The 18901-nt window shown below is 47.0% G+C and overlaps 1 protein-coding gene across 1 annotated transcript in view; it reads left to right on the top strand.

Moving 5' to 3' along the window:
• Positions 1 to 18901, top strand: part of LOC137299736 (semaphorin-6B-like) — a 403979-nt gene that overhangs the window by 179856 nt on the left and 205222 nt on the right. The window contains exon 4 of the mRNA XM_067968676.1: positions 8714 to 8831. Coding sequence (XP_067824777.1) covers positions 8714 to 8831 — 118 coding nt within the window. The remainder of the gene's footprint in view (positions 1 to 8713; positions 8832 to 18901) is intronic.

The raw sequence follows: 18901 nt of genomic DNA, 5'->3' as shown, positions 1-18901 counted from the left end.
GAAGAATGACCCCTTGAATTCATACCTTGAAACCTTTTCATTGCTGACAGAGCTTCTCATTCATTCATTCATGAAAATTGTATTTGCACTAGGTATTGTGGGAAGGTGCTCACTCAACAGCAACAAGTCCTGACCTCCAGGGAGTGGCATTCCACAGTGAAGTGAAGCTTTGTTTTTATTGTAAAGTTTGGGCAATATATCATTGTTAAATTAAGAGGCGTAGAAGATTGTTTGATGAAATTCATGTCAACTAATGGGAATGCATTACAGACATCAGCAAGAATGGTATAAATGGTGGCAAATGGACATGGTAGAAATATTACAGGAATTATTTAAATACACACTGAGTTATGGGTTGACTTAAAGGGTGGGAACCATTTTGAAGTCCACAATAGGCAATGTGGTTTCCCTTGGCCTTCTTGTCCTCTGCTGACCTGTGACGGAACTGCTGTTGGGAAGGGAATATGATTACAAAGAGATGAACATCGAAAATGTTCTTAAAAGATAAACTACATGGTGGTCTGTGTTGGGACTGGGCTTTTTAGTATTGGTATGAGGACATTATAGAAAGAATTGTACTTGACCAATACAGTTTAATATTGTGTGTTACATTTGTTGTACGATGCACTTAATTCATCCCCAGAAATTGCTCCTACTATTACCACCAGAGGTACAGACATACCACTAACCATTAGTACTTATATACCTCAAAATGCTCTTTCCAGACATAACCTCAGTTGGAAAGACAAAATCTGTAATTGTACTGATCAGTGTTTTTCACAGTTCATGTCAACACAGTATGAAAATTTTGCACAGCCATCATTACGGTGTGGTGAAATCTTAGTGACAACACAGGTGGCAAGAAATGTCAGTGCACCAATATGTTGTGCCATGGACTGTCACGATATAGGATTTAGTACATTTCACACACAGCAAGTTTCTCATCTCAGTTGTGTGGTCAAGCCAAGTGGTGCTAAGTGCTTCTCTGAAAGGCAGGGGAGAAAATCTGTGGATGTACTGCCACAAGCCCCTCAGAAGCACTGGTTAATGAATATCACTGGGACACGGTGATAATAACGTGCTCACTCTCATTCATCATTTTTGGTCCCTGTTTTGTCCTCAGCTCTCCCGGAAGGGCTGACCTGGGTTGAAGTATAGTGCCCGTTGCACTGCAGCCACTCACTGTTGTTGATACTTCTGCCTAGGCTCACACATGAAGAATGTCCATTTGGTACCAAACAGCAGCTACTGCTGGAGAACCAAATCCCAATTCTATTTCATCTCTGAGGCTAAACAGTGTTAACAGGATATCCAATTACAGTGGGCCCAATACTGGCCTTGCCAGACATCCACAAGCAGCATTGGATAGTAATCAGGAATATGAACCCCTGCTTATTTTACTCTTCCATAGCTCAGGACCACTGAGGCCAATTATTAAGACTCCTGCCTGAGATTAGCTAACTAAGTACTGACCTGGAGCTTTCCAGGCCTGTATGGATCAACAGCACATTAAGCATTGCATTTACCCTCTGAGCCATTGAAGGGAGCTGTGAGATGATAAAATAATATACTTTATGTCCAACCCTAGAGAAGATCTTTGAGATTTTTCCTGTGGTACAATTGGCACCTCTAGTGGCTCAGTTGGTGAATGCCCTGCCTGGTGTCAGGTTTGATCCATGGCCTGTATCAAATTAGTTGATCTCACCAAAGTGCTTCTGAGTTAACTAAAGCGAAAAAAAATCAGCCAGAGTTCCCACTGCTGTTTGCTATGCAGTGATTGCTGCTGGCAAGCGTACTAGATGAGGGCAGGATCAGGCTCAGCGGTGATGGACAGATATTTTTTTTTACACTCATATAAAACACACCCAGTTGAGCACAGATAAGAGGGCAGTTGATGCCCGTGTAATTACAGGGGAGATTCACCAACCCTGTGCTTCCAGGAATGCAGGTCGGAGATAGGGCTACAACACTGTAGTGCTGATTCTCTGGCCCATACTCCCTTCCTGCTGGAAATATAGGATCGGTGAATTTACCCTTGTACCCCACCCAGATGGTGAGAGAAAAAATACTCAATTTCATCCACTGCGCTTAGACAAAAGGTACCATCTGTGTCCTCAAATCGAGCAAGTCAAACAATGGTATGACTGCACAGATGTTTTCTTATTAATTACTGCGGACAACACCGGCAGTTTAAATATATTTTCAGGAAATTGCCCCATTGTGCTATGTGACACCTTTGGCAGCGAATCAGGATGATATTTCATGCACAAGAGCCCTTCCAATTCTGTTTAACACGAGTAAAGTTTGACTGCGTTGCAATGAATATAAATGACCCTCATCAGCCAGTTCTGTTGTTGTAATTGAGTGCTGTATGGCCCAATTGGAATGTGAACTCATATATAATTCCTAATAACACTTTGGGATTGTTGATTTTTTTGAAGGAAATCATTCGGAGCAGCATTGCCAGTCAGTGACCTTGTGAATTCACCCAATAAAACACACAAGGGTGAAATTAAACCTTTTAACGACCTTTTCGGTGGCTGTCTGTGCGTGTGTATATTTGGGTTGTGTAAACATTTTTGTTATAGCAGTAGAATGGGGCTGTTGTGAAGCTGAGTCCGATTCTGATTTCGGGTAGTATTTTTTAAGCCGCCATCATTGAACTGGGTGTATGGCAGCAATGCATTATATTAGCATGGTGAACAGATGTGCAATTTTAATGAGCAGACTCTGGAGAGACTGTGGGTAGTGTTGATGTAACAACCCTTCCCTTAATGCAAAGCTGCCCAGTCTGAGGCAATTAATATGAAGGCGTGAATCAATTCATTTGGTTTCAATAAGTTTGTTGACTAGAATTTCTTTTTCCCTTCATTGTTCTTGCTTCCCCCCATGAATGTCCTGGTTCATACTGAGTTCTGGTTCTGCAGCAATAGCTGCTTTTCGGTACCAAATGGACATTCTTCATGTGTGAGCCTAGGCAGCATATTCAGCAACGGTGCATCACATCCAAACCTAATCCTGTCCTTACCTGACATCCATGTCTTCCTGCATGAACTCTGGCTGACTTTCTCCTCCCTTCACACAAAGGTAAATAGAAATCTGAAAAACTCTCCCCTAAAAGGCTGTTGAGGCTGGGGGTCAATTGAAAATTTCAAAACTGAGAGCGATAGCTTTTTGCTAGGCAAGGGCATTAAGAGTAAAGGAACCAAGGCGGGTAGATGGAGTTAAGATGCAGATCGAAATAAGTTTGTTGACTAGAATTTCTTTTTCCCTTCAACATTCCCCCCATGAATGTCCTGGTTCATACTGGGTTCTGGTTCTGCAGCAATAGCTGCTTTTCAGTACCAAATGGACATTCTTCATTTGTGAGCCTAGGCAGCGTATTCAGCAATGGTGCATCGCATCCAAGGCGGAACAGGCTCAAGGGGCTGAATGCCCTACTCCTGTTCCTACACTGAGGCTAATTGTAGTATCACCGACTGAGCAGGTAAGTCAGCACAGACCAGAAGTAGTACCTGGGGCTTTATTGGTCTAAAAGTATCAGTACAATCGGTGTCTTTAACTCCTTAGCCATTGAAGGTCTCCCCATCTCGGTCAAAAGTGATGGCAGCATCTGACCTAGCAGTTTTGAAGATTATGAAGGGAATTTACAAAGTTGATCTGGCCAAATTGTCCATTGTATTAAAGGGTTCAAATACCAAAGGGCACAAGTTAAAAATTAGGAAGTTAGCAGTAAGAAGGGAAGTCAAGTGCTACTCTTTCACCCAAAGGGAATACATTTCTGGATTATGTTAACCAGGGAAGGCCATTAAAGTGGATGGTGTAAGTGGATTTAAGAGAGATGGGGGTTTGAGGGATATGGTGAGAAAGTGGGTCGATGGGGTTGATCTTAAAAAAAAGAGTAATTTTTGTTGGCCTTTTTCTGATCTTAAAAATTCTCAGATCCTTATATTCATACAAAAGATGTTAAAACTGACAGTCTAACAATGTTGGGAAGAGGGGTTAAGGAACTGGCAGAAATGGGGGAAGAGTTTCTGCGTGCACCATGTATATAAAAATTGTAAACCCATTCTTTGTAAACAGGTTTATGATTTCATTACTGCACAGAGGAAATCTTCCCACACAGTGTTGTAAGGGGAGCCTAAAATGAGGGTGGGATAATGGAATGTTATGACTGACAACAGTATAATGGGTTTTGTTGATTATGCTGCTGATCACTGTTCAGTGACCCCTGTTGGGAAGACTGCACCGTTATGTTAGATGAGAACAGGGTCAGGCTCGGATTTGATGCCCCCCCCACCCCCCCATAGCATACAGCCTTAAATGATGGTGAGATTTAACACTGAGAGGATGTTATAACTGAGAGCCCTACAATGGGTAATGCACAACAAAGATTGTGTCATAACTGCAAGAATGGTGAAAAAGTCATTGTTTTAGGATTACCACTGATTAGCTTAATAATAGCAGTTAAAAAGAAGGCTGTTTCCTATTCATTTTTACCATATGTGCCTCATTTATTATCAAGGTTACAACATTTCACCTGGTCCCCAACGCATGGTAATATTTTCCAATTCTAGTTTCACTCACTGACTTACAACCTAATTACCTTACCCCGTCAATGGAGATTAACATATCACCCCCCCAGAATACTGTAATTAACCCTATGACCAGTGGTCATTAACTCTGACCCTTTGATAAACCAGCGTAATCCTATCTGTAACCCACGCATCCAGTTTGATTTGCATTCCAGTTCCTGCTTTCCGCTTCTGATACAACTGACCTAAAGACAAGTGCTACCAAAGCAGTCCGCTCTCCCCATTGTACGGCGAGCAGCACCCATTTTCAGACCAGTATGAGATCCAAATTTGTTCTACAGTTCAACCTTGAAAGGGCCATATGTGGCGCTATGTTTTATTCATATATTGGTGTGTATTATTCTTTCTAGGAAAGCCCTTGTGATCCTAAAATAGCTCTTTTTAGTTCTTTCAAATAGTTTAATAAAAGGACCCCCACTAAACTGTCAAAACATAACCCCAGTTTATTTACCAATTTTCTTTACTCTTCTTCAAACATTCCCAGGTCAGGTACATCATGGGTTAGATGCGCAGTAAAGCTCCCTCTAAGCTGACTCTTGCCTGAGTCCAGTTTTAAGGTATGATGCTGCGCATTCTGGCACCTCACCCAAGTTACCACTCTTCATGTGTGAACAGAGTTATCCCCACACATGCACAGATGTGCGCTTTTCAAGTCACTGGACAGTGATCAGGAGCAGAAGCCCCAGTTAATGTTTATCCTACCTACCCCCTTTGGCACTGAGGCCAATCACAGAGCACCAACCACCACTTTGGTTGAGAGTAACTGAGATCAGGGGGATGATTTTAACATTGAAAAACGGGTGGGTTGGGGGCAGGGGGACATTCAAAATTGCAACCATTTGAGACCCGCCTCCAACCCGCCCACGAGGGACGGACAACCAACCTCTTCCCAGTAGGCAGGTTGGTGACTAAAACCTATCAAGAAGGCTGCGGGCCTCCATTTTTGCAGAATTTGTAATTTCAACTCCTGTAGGCCAGGATTCCCGGGCCTACTCCTTCACGCCATGTGAATGGAGGCGAGAAGGCCCAAAACTGCAGGTAAGTGCCTTTCTGGCACAGCTTGTGGGCCCGGAGGAGCAGGAGTGCTTCCCCCAGGCCCAACAAGCCTACCTGCAGCGACCCTCCAACGATCGCGGACCCCCACAATGACCCCCGACCCCCCCCCCAAAGATCACGGACCCTGCGATGACCCCCGACCCCCCCCCCAACGATCACGGACCCTGCGATGACTCCCAATCCCAACAGCCCCCCAACCCGGTGACTGACCCCCTCCATGCCCACCAGTGGCCCCCCATCGGTGCCCCATGGCCATCAGCGCCCCGTGCTCACCTGTGCCCCCCCCGCCATGCCACCCCCCACCCATACTATTTAAGACTTACCTGAACATGTTCTCTTCCTGGCTGCTCTCCCGTCCGACTGAGACCAGCCTGTCAATCAGGCCGGTCAGTCGGATGGTAAACGGACAAAAAAAAAATAAAAGACATCCTTACGTCAAAATCGTAAGGACGTCCGGGAAACCGTACTTCCGGGTTTCCCGTCCGCAATTTGACCCCCCCCCCCCCCCCCACTTCCCGGCTCGGGGTCAAAATCATGCCCCAGAGATCATTGGGTGTCCATGTAGCTGTACTCCAGCATGAGTCAGCACCTTCAGAAGAGGCTGGGAGACAGACAAAAAAAGTCTGTCCCTTATAAGTTAGGTTGGAAATGAACTGGAATAAATGTAACGTGTTTAATTGCTTATAATTATAATTGAAGGCTTATTGCTGAGTCCTTTTTTATTGTTATATTGTGTTTTAATATCTTTTTCTTTACCAGGCTGACTGTGATCATTAGTAGGCTCTATTAATTCAGCAGCAAGTTGGAGCTTGAAATGTAGAATCATTGTACAAGCAAGTTTAAAAATAAAACGTATGTCTTTGTGGTTATATTTTATGCTACTCTTTATTAAACAGCAAGCCTCTCATCTATATTTGATCTGTCGATTCTCATAGGGCCAGGCCATCCTGAGCCCTAGTTGACACAACTCTGTATCCCAAACAGCAATCATAATGTTTGAGTCTGGGTTGCCTGGTAACTTGAACATCTGGTTTCAGTGAATTTTGTACTTACTAAGTTGAGGCATGTTACTGCTATTGAATGAATAACAGTATTTTAGTTGGGCAGTGTCATCTTCAGACATTCGCAGGTCAGGTACATCACAGGTTAGATGAACAGTAAAGCTCCCACTACACTGTCCCATCAGACATTCCCAAGTCAGGAACAGCATGTGTTAGATGCAGAATAAAGTTCCCTTTTCTCTTCTCCATTAAGCACTCCAAGGTCAGGGTTAAATACAGAGTAAAGCTCCTCCCACACTATCCCATTAAGCACTCCCAGGTCAGGTATGGAATGGGTTAAGTACAGAACAGGGCTTCTACTGCACTGATCCATCAGGCATTCCCAGGTCAGGTATGTCACAGTGGCAAAAATCCTCGGCCCTACTTGTGAACTTCTGCTGCAAAACTGGTGGGACTGCAGTAGAAGAGCCAATAAATTGGCCAGGAGCCCAGCCTGCACTGGGAGTTCTTGAGGCAGCTTTGTAAGACGCAGAGCCTCTACCCACTCCTTACGTCAGTGATGTGGAAGGGATGAGGCCTCCTTATGCTGGGAGCCCCCACAACCTCATCCTCTCAAAAGGTCGGAGCATCTTCAGAGAACAATGAGTCCATAGGAAGAGGTACAAGACTCTTCAATTGGAGTTGTGGGGCCCACCTTGGGGACCGAAGCTGTGATGATGACCTGGAACCCTGCAGATTCAAGATTTGAGATGTTGCTTTGTTTAATTCAGTCCTCTTACAAAGGCTGCTGCTGGCCGCAATTGTGTCTGTTTCATGAGGCCCCCCGCCACCAATCCCTCCCAGCCTCATTTTATGGCATCCTGGGGCAGCCATTCATAATGTCATGGATGCCCACCACCTGTATTTAAATGAGGTAACCTCACAGTGACTCCACATCCTCCAGCCAAGTCAGTGGTGAGCATGATTCCAGGATCATGGCCCACAAACTTTCAGGGCTAGAGTAAAGCGCTCTCTACATTGTCTGACCAAGCACTCCCAGGATACATTTTTTTTTAATTTGTTCATGCAGGGCCAGCATTTATTGTCCTTGAGAAGGTGGTGGTGAGCCGCCGCCTTGAACAACTTGAGTGGCTTGCTAGGCCATTTCAGAGAACCAACCACATTGCTGTGGGTCTGGAGTCATATGTAGGCTAGACCGGGTAAGGATGGCAGGTTTCCTTCCCTAAAGGGCGTTAGCGAACCAGATGGGTTTTTACAACAATCCAGTAGTTTCATGGCCACCATTACTGATACTAGTTTTTTTTTATTCCAGAGGAACAAGTTCCCAATTTAATTAATTGAATTTAAATTCCCTAGCTGCCGTGGCAGGATTTAAACTCATGACTCTAGAATATTAGTCCAGGTCTCTGGATTACTAGTCCAGTAACGTAACCACTATGCTACCATATACATTGTAAAACTCCCTCTACACTGTCCCACCAAGCATGCCCAGGGCATATATCGTATGGGTTAGATGCAGAGTAGAGCTCCCTCAACACTATCCCACTATCCCAGGCCAAGTAAAGTACAAGTTAGATGCTCCATCCAGTCTAAACCTGAAAAAGTTCCATGGCACTAAAAGAGCGCTTTCTACTGCTCTCGTCTGACGTTTCTGTTTTCCACATCAGGGTTTTATTTGTCCAGCTCCCACCATGACAGTGCGTAGGTATATTGAGCCAAATAGACCAGGAAGTCTCTGTTCAGTTCTGGTCTGTGCTAAGTGAGCTGATCTCGGCCAAGGAGGCCTCAGTGCCACTGAGCTCCTTATCACTGTCCAGTGACCCCTGCTGGAAAGTGGCTGTCAGGCGAAGGCACGATTGAGCTCAGCTGTGATGCCACTCATGGTCAAAAAGCCTGTCAGCATTCATTGTCTCGGCTTACGCAAGAAGAATGGTGAATTGGGCAATATACTGGAGGTTGGCTGCCAGACATGAAATCTTGCTCCATCATGAGTCAGAAGGGGAGCAAAATGGAAAATTAGAATCAATAAATCCTATTCAGAAGCCTCTTTTTTCTCCACAGATATGAAGCAGAGTGTAGTCTTCATAGGAACCGGCCCAGGAGCAAACCTTGGTCCCGCAGAGAGGCTGGACGTTCAACGGATACTGAAAGTGAACAGAACCCTCTTCATAGGTGGCAGGTAATTGCACTGAAGACTTGACTGTGATCCTAAATGTTATTATAATAGTTATCAGTTAAGCTATTCTTTTTAATAATTCTCAGTTTCTTTTTTTAATGAGACTGTAATGTTCTGCAATCTCTCTATTGAAATGTTAATGCAATGCATATAAGTTTCAAGGAGCTTTGGCTTCAATTAGCATTGGTAGTGATTCTCCTGATTAAAAGTTTATTGTTTATCAGCTTACTCAATGGTTCAGTGAGTAAATGCATTATCTGGTATAGTACACAACCATGTAGATCAGGAAGGTCCAAGTTTCGATTGCCCAGTCTGTGCTGATCTCAGCCAGAATACTGCTGGAGACAAGAAAAATCAGCCACAATTACTGCCCCTAATCACCAGTGTGTGTGTGTGCGTGTGTGTGTGTGTGTATGCGTATGCGCACGCATTGATTGAGGACAGAGTTGGCCTGCTGTGATTCCCTCCACATTGAATTACCTGATGACCCCCACTGTTTAGTCTCACACATGAAGCGTCGTCACCTGAATGGGGTACAGAAGCTTGCTCATGTCTGTGGCATCATATCCCAGCACGAATGATTGCCTTCAGGAGAACAGGAGAGAAAATTAAGGGAAAGAAAGTAGATTCTTCAGCTTTTTCTCACCAATTCTTTTTGCCAATTGTTTTCCCTTCCCTTCTGAACGTAGCAGTTTCCGGGTGGGAAAAGTGCTCACAGTACAAGTTTGGCAATATCACTCAGACAGGCCCATCGCTCTCTGGTATCCAGTATTCGCATGCGAGCCATGACCACTGAGTGTCAACACAGTATTTGACTTCAGGGGAACCCAATCCTCTCCTCATCCAACATCCACATGCATGATCTTTCAGGAGGGGGTCACTAGATAGTGATCATAAACCCTGGTTGATTTTCCTCACCTTAGCTCAGTGCACTGAGCTTGATTTTAGTGCCCAAACCACTGACCTGGCTGAGATCAGCTCAATCAGCACAAACCCAAGGTTGAACCTGAGATCTTCTTGGTCTGTATGACTGAGCTGCTCACTGGATGAACTCACTCAACCACTGGGGGAATCCTTATAAACTTTCTTCAATTATAAACTTCAGGGGGAATTGACTCCAGCTAACTCACCAGGACTGGCATTTTGGATAGGGACGAGATGACCAGACCACAGCTATACACATTCCTCCCACCCACAATCTGACGCTGTTCCTTGGACAGTAGAACAGTGACGGACTCCTTTTCATGTCTTATGTCATTCTTCCTCATCTGGGCAGAGCCAGTGTCAATGAGGTTAAGATTCAGCAGACATAATATAGACAACACTCTTCATGCTGTAAGGGTGCTATGTGATGCCTGTTTGGGGCAGTTTCTTAGTTGGCCTAAGTCCACAGCAGAAAACTGCACAAATCACAAGATTGGCACTATCACTGCGACAGGTGACAGAAGGGCTTGTTTGGGAAATGGAAATATCACACTGCTGCAGTAAGGTTGTTATATCAAGTTGTTAGCAATCTCAATTCTAATAGTGGTTCTTCATGGTCTCAAATGTATTGAGTTAAAAGATTACATGAGATAAACTTACTCATACTGTTGCCTCTTTTTCCACATTCCCCACAATGCCCATACACAAAATCCTGGTGCCCAAAATAAAAGCAAGATCATAGAAAGCATGGAACGTGAAAAGACCATGTGATCCATCAAACCTACTCCTTCCACAACCCATGTACATGGACTGCAGCCACCCATTTCATCTCCTGAAGGAAGTTCTATGTACCTAAGCAAAACACTTGGGTACCATATCCATATTGGATCTAGGTGCCTCGCTGTTGGCTCACATATTTGTCTAACTCCTTTTAGAAACAGTTCATCTGGGAGTCTGTTACATCAATGCACTATTCTGTAATCAATTAAGTGGTACTTAAAAAAAAAATCTACGACTGAACAAACGTTTTACAACATCAATAAAAGGATAAAATTCTACAACAACTTGCATTTATATAGTGCCTTTAACATAGGAAAACATCCCAAGGCGCTTCACAGGAGTGTAATCAGACAAAAATTGACATCGAGCCAAAGAAGGAGATATTAGGACGGGGAACTAAAAGCTTGGCTAGAGGTAGGTTTTAAGGAGCGTCTTAAAGGAGGAGAAAGAGGTGGAGAGGCGGAGAAGTTTAAGGAGGGAATTCCAGAACTTAGGGCCAAGACAGCTGAAGGCACAGCCGCCAATGGTGGGGTGCAGGAAGTGGGGAATGCACAAGAGGCCAGAGTTGGAGGAATGTAGAGTTCTTGGAGGTTTTGTAGGACTGGAGGAGGTTACAGAGATAGGGAGGGGTGAGGCCATGGAGGGATTTGAACACAAAGATGAGACTTTTAAAATAGAGGCGTTGGTGGACCGGGAACCAATATAAGTCAGCGAGCACAGACGTGATGGGTGAACGGGACTCAATGCGAGTTAGGATACGGGCAGCAGAGTTTTGGATGAGCTCAAGTTTATGGAGGGTGGAAGATGGGAGGCTGACCAGGAGAGCATGGAATGGTCGAGTCTGGAGATAACAAAAGCAAGAATGAGGGTTTCAGCAACAGATACGTTGAGGCAGAGGCGGAGACGACTGATGTTATAGAGGTAGAAGTAGGCGGTCTTTATGATGAAGAGAATATGGGGTCAGAAGCTCAGGCCAGTGTCAAATAGGACCCCGAGGTTACGAACAGTCTGGTTCAGCCTGTGATAGTGGCCAGAGAATGATTAGGCCCATCTCAGTGATATGGAGACCACGGCACCAGTATCTGTGACATCTATAGAAGAAAATAGTAGTCTCACCCTAAATATCTTGAATGTTATGTCAGTTTTATTACCGACATGGAGACCTTCAAGTACTGTCCTTCTCTGAGTTAGTCATTCCAGTGACATCAGTAATGAGGAGCATCCCCATGTAAACAATGGGAGTCACAAATTCAAACCAGCTTCTCCAGAGCCATCCAATCCTAGGAAATCATGCCAAAGGCTGGGAATATAAATTTCACAACCTGTAAGTCTGCTCCCGAGTGGCTTTCTGGTCAGATTGAACTCGTCCCCATCCCCCCTCCCCCACCCCACTGTTTGTAATGGACGGTCCCTCTACTTGATATCAGTGTAGCAGGCTATCAGTAGGGGAGTCCCTACTTGGGAGTCTTTTTTTAATTCATTCATGGGATGTGGGCGCCGTTGGCAAGGCCAGCATCCCTAATTGCCCTTGAGAAGGTGGTGGTGAGCCGCATTTTTGAACCGCTGCAGTCCTTGTGGTGAAGGTTCTCCCATTGTGCTGTTAGGAAGGGAGTTCCGAGATTTTGACCCAGCGACGATGAAGGAATGGCGATATATTTCCAAATCAGGAAGGTGTGTGACTTGGAGGGGAACGTGCAGGTGGTGGTGTTCCCATCGGCCTGCTGCCCTTGTCCTTCTAAGTGCAGCCACGGTGCGCCGGTGGTGGAGGGAGTAGATGTTTAAGGTGGTGGATGGGGTGCCAATCAATCAGGCTGCTTTGTCTTGGATGGTGTTGAGCTTCTTGAGCATGTTGGAGCTGCATTTATCCAGGCAAGAGGAGAGTATTCCATCACACACCTGACTTGTGCCTTGTAGATGGCGGAAAGACTTTAGAGAGTCAAGAGGTGAGTCACTCGCTGCAGAATATTCAATCTCTGACCTGTTCTTGTAGCCACAGTATTTATGTGGCTGGTCCAGTTAAATTTCTGGTCGATGGTGACCCCCAGGATGTTGATGGTGGGGGATTTGGCGATGGTAATGCCGTTGAATGTCATGGGGAGGTCGTCATTGCCTGGCACTTGTCTGGCACAAATGTTACTTGCCACTTACCAGCCCAAGCCTGTATGCGGGCACGGACTTCTTCATTATCTGAGGGGTTGTGAATGGAACTGAACACTGTGCAATCATCAGCGAACATCCCCACTTCTGACCTTATGATGAAGGGAAGGTCGTTGATGAAGCAGCTGAAGATGGTTGGGCCTAGGACACTGCCCTGAGGAACTCCTGCAGCGATGCCCTGGGGCTGAGATGATTGGCCTCCAACAACCACTACCATCTTCCTTTGTGCTAGGTATGACTCCAGCCACTGGAGAGTTTTCCCCCTGATTCCCATTGACTTCAATTTTACTAGGGCTCCTTGGTGTCACACTCGGTCAAATGCTGCCTTGATGTCAAGGGAAGTCACTCTCACCTCACCTCTGGAATTCAGCTCTTTTGTCCACATTTGGACCAAGGCTATAATGAGGTCTGGAGCAGAGTGGTCCTGGCGGAACCCAAACTGGGCATCAGTGTGCAGGTTATTGGTGAGTACTTAGGAGTCTCCGTAATGATAAGAAAATTTACAGTGAGCCAATAATTTTCAACAAAATGGTGAAGTACTTTGAACAAAAAATGGCTCTACTAGAATTTCCTTCCCCTTTAAGTTCCTATTTATTTCCACTTTTTCCCTTTTCCTTCTTTTGCTGAACCTAAAATCTTGCTCTGTACAAGGTTTATTAAAGCATTACATGAATGATTTGACACAAATGACTGATTTTACAGTCTCGTCCTCGACCTCTGCCAACAGATCACCAAGAAACAGTATTTTATTTGTAAGAAAGCCTTGACAGAGGTGTATGAAATACAAGTGACATAAAAAAAGTTAAATCTACTTGAACAAAAGCCTCACAAATAATCAATGGCTCTTGCCTGCTGGCAATCAATCATGGGCTCAATTTTAAAATGAAAGCCCGAGTGCATTGGTGGCGAGGGGGGAGGGGGGCAAAGAAAATCGTGATTTTTTTTGGAGCGGGCAGGAATCCCGACTCCAACCCGCTGAAGAACGCACACGACCCAGAATCATCTGGGTGCGCAGGCCATTCCCAAACCCACAAGTCCCGTCGGCAATTAAAGCTGGCGGGACGAAATTTAAAGCAGCAAATGTGAGGGACTTAAGGTAGTTTATTTTTTGTGTAGCGGGTAGTTAAAAAGATTTTAACCTTACCTGGGCGGCTTTCCCACGGCTTCCGATTCACGCCTGGTGAACCAGATGGGAAGGGCCAGATCAGTGAAAAATAAACTAAATCTATTGAATAAAATTACTTCTCCCATTGTAAAAAAAAATAAACATATCTTACAAACGATGTCATCTGCACCCCCCTTCCGATGTTAGATGTCATCTGCACCCCCCCCCCTCCAATGTTAGATGTCACCTGCACCCCCCTTCCAATGTTCGATGTCACCTGCAACCCCCCCTCCGATGTTCGATGTCACCTGCAACCCCCCCTCCGATGTTCGATGTCACCTGCACCCCCCTTCCGATGTTCGATGTCACCTGCAACCCCCCCTCCGATGTTCGATGTCACCTGCACCCCCCCTCCGATGTTCGATGTCACCTGCACCCCCCTTCCGATGTTCGATGTCACCTGCACCCCCCTTCCAATGTTCGATGTCACCTGCACCCCTCCTCCGATGTTCGATGTCACCTGCACCCCCCCCTCCGATGTTAGATGTCACCTGCACCCCCCCCTCCGATGTTAGATGTCGCCTGCACCCCCCCCTCCGATGTTAGATGTCACCTGCACCCCCCCCCTCCGATGTTCGATGTCACCTGCACCCCCCTCCGATGTTAGATGTCACCTGCACCCCCCTCCAATGTTAGATGTCACCTGCATCCCCCCCTCCAATGTTAGATGTCACCTGCACCCCCCCCCTCCAATGTTAGATGTCACCTGCACCCCCCTCCAATGTTAGATGTCACCTGCACCCCCCCTCCAATGTTCGATGTCACCTGCACCCCCCTCCGATGTTAGATGTCACCTGCACCCCCCTCCGATGTTAGATGTCACCTGCACCCCCCCCTCCAATGTTCGATGTCACCTGCACCCCCCTCCGATGTTAGATGTCACCTGCACCCCCCTCCGATGTTCGATGTCACCTGCACCCCCCCCTCCAATGTTCGATGTCACCTGCACCCCCCTCCGATGTTAGATGTCACCTGCACCCCCCCCTCCGATGTTAGATGTCACCTGCACCCCCCCCTCCGATGTTCGATGTCACCTGCACCCCCCCTCCAATGTTAGATGTCACCTGCACCCCCCCTCCAATGTTAGATGTCACCTGCACCCCCCCTCCAATGTTCGATGTCACCTGCACCCCCCCTCCGATGTTCGATGTCACCTGCACCCCCCCTCCAATGTTAGATGTCACCTGCACCCCCCCTCCAATGTTCGATGTCACCTGCACCCCCCCTCCGATGTTCGATGTCACCTGCACCCCCCCTCCAATGTTCGATGTCACCTGCACCCCCCCTCCAATGTTCGATGTCACCTGCACCCCCCCTCCGATGTTAGATGTCACCTGCACCCTCCACCGATGTTCGATGTCACCTGCACCCCCCCCTCCAATGTTCGATGTGACCTGCACCCCCCCTCCAATGTTCAATGTGACCTGCACCCCCCCTCCGATGTTAGATGTCACCTGCACCCCCCTCCAATGTTAGATGTCACCTGCACCCCCCCTCCGATGTTAGATGTCACCTGCTCCCCACCTCCAATGTTCGATGTCACCTGCACCCCCCTCCGATGTTAGATGTCACCTGCACCCCCCCCTCCAATGTTCGATGTCACCTGCACCCCCCTCCGATGTTAGATGTCACCTGCACCCCCCCCTCCGATGTTCGATGTCACCTGCACCCCCCCTCCAATGTTAGATGTCACCTGCACCCCCCCTCCAATGTTCGATGTCACCTGCACCCCCCCTCCGATGTTCGATGTCACCTGCACCCCCCCTCCAATGTTCGATGTCACCTGCACCCCCCCTCCAATGTTCGATGTCACCTGCACCCCCCCCCGATGTTAGATGTCACCTGCACCCTCCACCGATGTTCGATGTCACCTGCACCCCCCCCTCCAATGTTCGATGTCACCTGCACCCCCCCTCCAATGTTCGATGTGACCTGCACCCCCCCTCCGATGTTAGATGTCACCTGCACCCCCCTCCAATGTTAGATGTCACCTGCACCCCCCCTCCGATGTTAGATGTCACCTGCTCCCCACCTCCAATGTTCGATGTCACCTGCACCCCCCCCTTTCGATGTTAGATGTCACCTGCACCCCCCCTCCAATGTTCGATGTCACCTGCACCCCCCCTCCAATGTTCGATGTCACCTGCTCCCCACCTCCGATGTTAGATGTCACCTGCACCCCCCCTCCAATGTTCGATGTCACCTGCACCCCCCCTCCGATGTTAGATGTCACCTGCACCCTCCACCGATGTTAGATGTCACCTGCACCCCCCCTTTCGACGTTAGACGTCACCTGCACCCCACCTCCGATGTTAGAAGTCACCTGCACCCCCCCGATGTCCGATGTCACATGCACCCCCCCTTCCGATGTCCGATGCCACCTGCACCACCCCCCCCCTTTAATGTCCGATGGCATCTGTACCCCCGCCCCCCCGATATCCGATGTCTCCTCCCCTCCGTTGTCCGACGTCTCCCCACCCCCCCACCTACAATCTCTCTCCCAATGGCCGATGAGGTGTCTCTCTCTCTCTTTCTTTCTCCCCGCCTCGGTTGTGCAGTTCCTGTCAGCAGCAGGCCTATTAATCAGGCTGGCTGCTGGGCACGAAATCCAGAAGAGGCTTTAATTGGCCTCGTTGCAACCTCGCCTACTTCCCTTCTGGGTTTGGTGCCCGCAAATCACCCCCCCCCCCCCCCCCGGACTCTCTTCCTGGCGGCATATTAAAATTGTGTCCAATGTCTCCAAACAAATCCCAAGGAAACCTTGATGAAAAGGGAAGTCATTGTTTTTTGCTTTCTTTCACGACCAGCTCGCTTATTTCTTTCCCCAGGGGCTGCAGAGTTGCCATGGAGGTAGCGATGGTTTCAAATCATTTTTGCATCTTTATGAATCTCCCCTCAGCCAACAACTCCAGCTCTACCCCCATGGCTACTGTAATGAAATAGCTTTATATTTTTGAGCCTGTCAAGCTTTATTTATTTTTCTGTTCTAAAAGTATTTCTTTTTTTATTATTTGTTCATGGGATGTGGGCGTCACTGGCGAGGCCAACATTTATTGCCCATCCCTAATTGCCCTTGAGAAGGTGGTGGTGAGCCGCCTTCTTGAACCGCTGCAGTCCGTGTGGTGAAGGTTCTACCACAGTGCTGTTAGGAAGGGAGTTCCAGGATTTTGACCCAGCGACGATGAAGGAACGGCGATATATTTCCAAGTCGGGATGGTGTGTGACTTGGAGGGGAACGTGCAGGTGGTGTTGTTCCCATGTGCCTGCTGCCCTTGTCCTTCTAGGTGGTAGAGGTCGCGGGTTTGGGAGGTGCTGTCAAAGAAGCCTTGGCGAGTTGCTGCAGTGCATCCTGTGGATGGTACACACTGCAGCCACAGTGCGCCGGTGGTGAAGGGAGTGAATGTTTAGGGTGGTGGATGGGGTGCCAATCAAGTGAGCTGCTTTGACCTGGATGGTGTCGAACTTCTTGTTGGAGCTGCACTCATCCAGGCAAGAGAGGAGTATTCCATCACACTCCTGACTTGTGCCTTGTAGATGGCGGAAAGGCTTTGGGGAGTCAGGAGGTGTGGGTTTGGGAGGTGCTGTTGAAGAAGCCTTGGCGAGTTCCTCCAACTTTATATGTGTTTTTTTTACCAGTTTCCTTTCCTCTTCTCCTGAGCTACCAGATTTCACCCCCCCCCCCCCCACCCACACTTGTACTGAGGTAGCAGACCTCAACTGCAGTGACAATAAATTTGCTACGATTGGCCTCAGCCCTGGAATAATGTGGGGGTGGGGGGATATCAACCAAGCTTCCTGCTCCTGATCGCTATCCTGTGAACCCATTTGGAAGAAAGTGCACAGGATCAGGCTTAGGTGTGGTGTCCCACAGTCCATTAGCCTGCTGACAGCCACATATGAAGAATGGCCATTTGGCTGAGATATCAGCGGACTTGCAAGTACCTACGGAAACATACCCCAGCATGAGGCCGTAGCTTCATATTAGAAGGGGAAGTGGAGAAAACAGGGTAAAAAGCAGGTCTGACGTTACCTGTATTCGTCCGAAAGTTGGTCGGACAGTTCTTAAATCAACGAAGGAACATCACTTTCCAGGTGAATGTCAGTTCTCAGCAGAGGAAAGAGAAAAAGTTTAGTGGAAGCTGAAGGATTGAATTACAAGGCCCGGGGACTGAAACTGAAACTCTCCTTTGGAGAGTTGCTGCAGTCCGTGTACACAATATGAAAACTTCAGCATGTTTTTTCTCATAATAGTCAGAGAACACGCAGTCAGTTTCAATTAATGGTACAATCGATTAGCAACTGAAATGGTATTTCTTTAGAATGCCAATTTAACAGGATACCTGTTTCTTAGCATGCACAGAACAAATATTTAATTCTCCATTTACAACTCGGAGCTGCTTTCAAGAGCACCTTAATAGACAATAAATAAATAATACTAGCATTTATATAGTGCCTTCTCACATCAAAGTATTTCCATGAATTTCAAAATATATTACTCAGAAGTTCAGTGGCTTTTATTTATTTGTTCTCAGGATGTGGACAACATGGGCAAGGCCACAATTAATGCCCACCCCTAGTTGCCCAAGTAATAATTGTATGTACACCCGAATGGTTTGCTAGGCCACTTCAGAGGGCATTACGAGTCAACCCTGCAGTGTGAACTAGAGTCATGTGCAGGCCAGATTGGGTAGGGATGGCATTATGGAACCAGATGAGTTTTTACAGCAATTGATCAGCTTTCGTGGTCAATTTTTCTGATATTGCCAAATTTATTGAATTTCATTTTACAATGTGCTTTGGTGGGATTGTGAACTAACAACCTCCAGTTGCCATAACCACTGCTGTGACGTTGTTACGTGGGGAAACATGGCTGCTATTCTACACCAGCAGCATCCCACAAACAGCAATGAGATGAGTGACCAGTCAGTCTGTATTTTTTGGTGGTGTAGGTTGAGGAAGACGAGCTGGCCAGGACACCAGGAGAACTGCCTGCTCTTTTTTAAATAGTGCCGTGGGATCCACCGGAGCAGCAGAAAGATCCTCAATT

The sequence above is a fragment of the Heptranchias perlo genome, chromosome 29 (genome assembly GCF_035084215.1).
Source record: "Heptranchias perlo isolate sHepPer1 chromosome 29, sHepPer1.hap1, whole genome shotgun sequence".
Lineage (NCBI taxonomy): Eukaryota > Metazoa > Chordata > Chondrichthyes > Hexanchiformes > Hexanchidae > Heptranchias > Heptranchias perlo.
This window is presented reverse-complemented; position numbering and strand designations above follow the sequence as displayed.